General features: G+C 38.2%; 1 protein-coding gene across 1 annotated transcript; it reads left to right on the top strand.

The window, feature by feature from the left end:
* Positions 1-295: 295 nt before the first annotated feature.
* LOC142440367 (olfactory receptor 14C36-like) lies at positions 296-1,603 on the top strand. Its single transcript, XM_075542825.1, has 2 exons — positions 296-1,194; positions 1,534-1,603. Exons 1-2 carry the CDS (start codon positions 296-298, stop codon positions 1,601-1,603), a joined length of 969 nt encoding a protein of 322 aa, XP_075398940.1.
* Positions 1,604-5,655: the final 4,052 nt, after the last annotated feature.

The raw sequence follows: 5,655 nt of genomic DNA, 5'->3' as shown, positions 1-5,655 counted from the left end.
ATAAATTTGCCAGTCAAATTTAGATGTTTGACTCCAATATTTCATAAACATCACTGACAGAAGTCAAAACCAACCTGATCACAATTTATTTCCTGCCACTCAGAAATGATTTACACCCGGAGAAGTGCTATAGGAGTGAAGGTGAATATTCGGGATGTTTGCTTAGAAATGCCAGATATAGACAATATAATGGATAAATGCGGATCAATGTATATTTCCTCATTTGATTCTTGTTTGTTATTTTTTAGGAATTTTTAAAACTGTGCTCTCAAAATTTTAAAGAAATTATATCAAAATGCCTAACTCTACCACAGTGTCTGAATTTCTACTCTCAGGATTTTCTGATGTGTGGGAGTTGAGAGTCTTGCACACAATGCTATTTTTACTAATGTACTTGGCGACTCTCACAGGAAATCTTCTCATCGTCACAGTGATCACTGTTGACCAAAAGCTTCATACCCCCATGTATTTCTTTCTCTTGAATCTGTCTGTCTGGGACATGTGTTACATTTCTGTGACTGTACCCAAGGCATGTGTGATCTTCCTGTTAAACAACAGGGTGATTTCCGTGGTTGGATGTGCAGCTCAGACTTTCCTCGTGCTGTTATGTGTTTATACAGAATTTCTGCTGCTCACCATCATGGCCCGTGACCGTTATGTGGCCATCTGCCAGCCCCTCCACTACCATGTGATCATGACCCCTCGTGTCTGTGTCCAAATGACGCTTGGCTCTGTGTTCAGTGGTCTGGTCTACGCAGGTGTGCACACTGGGAACACATTCCATTTGTCCTTCTGTCGTTCTAATGTGGTTTATCAGTTTTTTTGTGATATCCCTCCTCTGCTGAAACTCTCTTGCTCTGACATCTTAGCCAATGAAATTGTAATTTTTGTCTCTACAATGATAGTAGGTGGTGGCTGCTTTTCCTTCATCACCAAGTCTTATATTCACATATTTTCTACTGTACTCAAGTTTCCAACCAGAAGAGAACGAAGAAAAGCCTTTTCCACCTGTATCCCGCACATCCTCATTGTCATCATTTTCCTTGGCACTGGTGCTGCTGTGTATCTGAAGCCAACCTCCAATTCCCCTCTGATCCAGGACATGGTCATTTCTGTGTTCTATTCTATAGTTCCACCCTTCTTGAATCCTATAATCTATACTCTTAGAAACAAGCAGATAAAAGAGGCTCTAAGGCGAGTTATAAGAAGAACATTCACTTCTATTCAGGAAAACACTCATAATTTCAACACATTCCTACTTGGATTGCAGGAACTGACAATGGTTCAAAGATAATGTTCTCTTCACTCCCAAACTTTGGCTTTGATTATTATTAACAACCCTTGCATTTATGTGATTGCAATGTAATAATAGCACACACTTGATTTATTTTTCCCTATTAAAAATACTCATGTCCTGACTCTTATGACTTCAGTGCTATAAACTTGTATCTTTTTCTAAATGTCAATTTCCATATATTTTCTGTTAAATATAATGTTCACGAGAGTCTGGTTTGCTGGGTGGTTATCTGCTAGATCAATAAGCAAAAGGTACTTGCTTAAAACTTTAAATAACTCCATAAAAGGAAAACACTTGGTAATATGATCCTGTAAACATCACAGACAAGGATTTCCCTCTAGGGTCAGTGAGGCAGAATTTACTTAATGGCCAAAATATTCACAGAATTCAATGACAGATAAACCATGTTAGCTTTGTCTAACGTCATTATACCATACAACATACAATAGTTGCAGGTGCCATGGAGTCAATTTTGACTCAGCCCCCATGACCTTAACCCATCCTCCACCCCCCAGGGGGGCAAACCAAGAAGGGAACATAGCAGATCAGCAACAGGAGCAAGGGAAAGCCACAAAGTCTCCGAGGAGCCTCCAAAATAGACATCAGGCTAGGAGGGACAGTTCACAGAACCCCCCAAGACCAGTGAGGAGAGAATAATGAAAGTCAGACAGGCAGATCTGGAATTATTTATGCCAGATTTTTTGCTAGTTTTATTTTACTCTTTATCCAATCTATGGTTTTTTTTTGTTTTGTCTCAGTTATTGTTGTTTTGCCTACCTATATAAGATAGGCATGTGAAGCAAGCCTGAGGAGAAAGCAATGGGACCCAACTGTTTTGCAGGGACAGGGATAGGGGTGAGAAAAGGGAGAGGTGAGCCAATGCCATAAGACAGGGGAATAATTAGGAAATGAAAATCAACTACTAGAAGAATGTAGAGGTCCTGGTTGTGTTGAAGTGATAGCAATCTAGCTGAGAGGAATGACTAAGAGGAAGAAGAAGGGTGAGCAGAATGGTGGGGTAGATAAAAGGAAACAGGAAATATGTAGGAAGCAAAGCTATACAGAGAGTAACAAACATAGTTGTGTACTTATGTCAATATATTAATTCATCAAAATGAAAGCTTTGGTCTATGCACATATATTTAAATGGCATTACATTGAACATATGAATGGATTTGGGGCCTCAGCTCATGCCCTCCGTCAACACAAGAACACTTTATTCTAACAACCTGGCATACTGTGCTGCTCACCAACATATAGGATTGCTAGAGGCAGCAAGGGTGCATAAGCAAAAGTGGTGAAGGCATTTGATGGTGCCTGGCTATTGAAAGATATAACATCTGGGGTCTTAAAGACTTGAAATTAAACAAGCAGCCCTCTAGCAGAGAAGCAGCAAAGCCACATAGAAGAAGCACATCAGCCTGTACAGGATCAGGTAACCTGACTACCCATCAGAATAGCCAAGTATAAGAACACTCACAACAAAACTAAAGAACCATAGTGTTGACAATGAGCAGGGCCAGAGCAGAGACCCAAAACCCGTTTGTAGAAATAGGATATCCCTTCACAGAAGGGTCACAAGGAAGGGATGAGTCACCAACGAAATACAATATTCCTATGGTTTTTTGATGCTTCCTCACCCCCATTATCATGGCCCTTGCTCTGCCCTGCAGTCCTGGCTAGGGGATAAACCAAATAAAAAATATGTACACTGGTACAGATAACAGCTCGCAACATGGAATCCTGGTCATATAACCTCCTCAGGAGCAGAGATGGGTGCAGCTATACCAGGAGGGGAAGGGGGAATGAGAGGTAGAAGGAGAGGAAGGGGGAACCCATCACAATGATCAGTACATAACATTACCTCCACCCAGGGGGATGGACATCAGAAATGTGGGTTAAGGGAGGCAACCATTGCTATAAGATGTGAAAATAATAATTTATCATTTATCAAGTGATCACAGGATGGGAGGCGAGGAAGGGTGGACCTGGGAGGAGGACCTGATACCAAAGGTTCAAATAGAAAGTGAGTGTTTAGAAAATGATGACAGCAACATGTGTACAAATATGCTAGATACAATGGCTATATGGATTGCTAAAAGAGTTGTAAGCCCCCAGTAAGATGAAATAAAAATAACCAAAACACCTAGTTAAAAAAAATAAGAAAACACATTTTCTTCATCCTTTACTTCTGGAAACCACATAGTTAGTGGGCAAAGTGGAGAGAAATTGATAGGAAGAGGTGGCACTAAGCAGAGCTTTTCCTTCACAATTTTCCCCTCCCAACATAGATCTTCACATGGCTTGGAAGGGAGTACTTTCTAGCTCACATGCACCCTAAGGTTCCTGAGTGTGAAAGAGTGAAGAGGAGACCCATTGCTGCTACTTCCCCCACTAGCCAGGTCTCAGCAGTCCCGCTGGTGCAGGGCTCACAGCCTGGAGGGAGCTTGCTATGCACCTTCAGGCAGGTGGAAAGGCAGGCTGAAATATACACTGAGCTCTGAATTTTGTCACACCTGTAACATGGCAACTTCGCCTTTTGTCTTACTGCTTGTTACTGGAGTCAATCCTTGAGTGCGCTTTTCTCATGTGATTGTTGGAGTGATCTGGCCTGAGGGTACAAATGATAGAGATTAAGGGTCAGTCCGCTGGAGTAGTGGGCATCACAAACTAGAGTTTTTTACAAAAGCCTCTGAAAAATGTTCCCTGCATTTTCTCCAAAAGCACGGGCTTGGGGCTCTCTGGGGACATTATTATCACTTTTTAAACCAGCACTCCCTTGTTTATTCCTTTTGAAAAGATTAATATCACAAGAAGCTCATGTACTATTGTTCTGATAAACCATAATATTTTCAAACTACAGTGGTGTTCAAAAATATATATGCCATATAACATTTGCAAAAATTCAGTCATATATATAAAAATGTATTTAAATATAATTAAAATAAAATTATGAATATTTCTTAACTCAGATATGTATGATATATCTATTAATATATAAGCAATAGTACATAATATAATGACATTAAAATAAATTTAAATAGAATCTTCTGAACCCAAAGATAATGGAGATGACACAGAAGAAGGCAGTATTGGTTTCATGTACTTAAAAGATTGCTGTGAGTCAGAGCCGACATGATGGAAGTTACAGTGACAGCAGCAGCAGCAGCACCAAAAACAACATTATAGACACAAATGGGAACACGTTGGAACAATATTTATTTGGAAATCAATTTTCTAATTCAAGTAGCCACATTGCTATTACATTTTAAGTTCTAATTTAGAAATGTTCATTCAGATAAGATGACACAACCATTGATTGCAAATTATAATATAGCATCACAGTGCATATAATAACAGGAAAATTTAGTAAAATACTATCATAATGAAACTGTTTAGATTATGACTCATAACAAATGCTGAAACAAGGACATAAGAAGTGCACATGGGATAGTTTGGAAACATGATGATGGCTGAACAATATGATCAACACAATTCGTGTCATTGGATTTTACATGTGATGAAGGATGAATGGGAAGTGTTTGCTACAGACATATTTAGAGAAATGAATAGATACACGGAAAGTGTTAGCAGTATAGTTTACCAACTTGACCTAATGAAATTTATTGGAAATCATCGCATAAGCTGAAGATTATTCATTCTTTTCTAATTCACATTGTATAGTCACTCAAAATACTATACACATTGTATAGTCACTCAGAAGATTGTAACCATATAGAATATGATCTTTGATCTCAGAAGGAATGTAGACAGGGAAATATAAAAATATCTATATCTTCATCTCTTTGTCTCCTCATAGTTTAAAAAGTATTGTGCTTCCCCAAGGAGATAAAACAAAGCTCCAATAAAGATCATACGGAATGATGCAGAGAAGAATTATCCTCCTTTTGGAAAACATAAAGAACAGAAGTGCAGCTGTACAGAGAACATTCGGTGCATCCATGACACCGTTAAAACCAACGGCATCAAAGAGCATACTGTAGCTCTGGCTTTCAGGAAAACTGGTGTATCAGAAGTCGAGGCAGACAAAAGTAATTCTTAAGAGTCAAAGTTCAAAGTCATGTTTATATCTGTGTTGTCTAAAGAAAGACATGAAGGTGAAAAATTATGTCTTAGAATATATTATTTAAAATTTTTTTTTAAAAATTAGAATGATTATATCATTGCTATGAATGGACAAATTATCAATATAAATTACATTCTTCATCTCTGTAAACACTCCTTTAATTCTGCTTATTAACCAAATAATTTCAGGAATTGAGTGTGCTTTTACATTCATGTTAGTATATCATGTTTACTTGTGTTTTTATTTAATATTATTGTGTCTTGTAATTATA

Source organism: Tenrec ecaudatus, chromosome 2 (genome assembly GCF_050624435.1).
Source record: "Tenrec ecaudatus isolate mTenEca1 chromosome 2, mTenEca1.hap1, whole genome shotgun sequence".
Lineage (NCBI taxonomy): Eukaryota > Metazoa > Chordata > Mammalia > Afrosoricida > Tenrecidae > Tenrec > Tenrec ecaudatus.
Note: the sequence above shows the minus strand (reverse complement) of the source record. Positions and strands in the feature narration are given on the sequence as shown.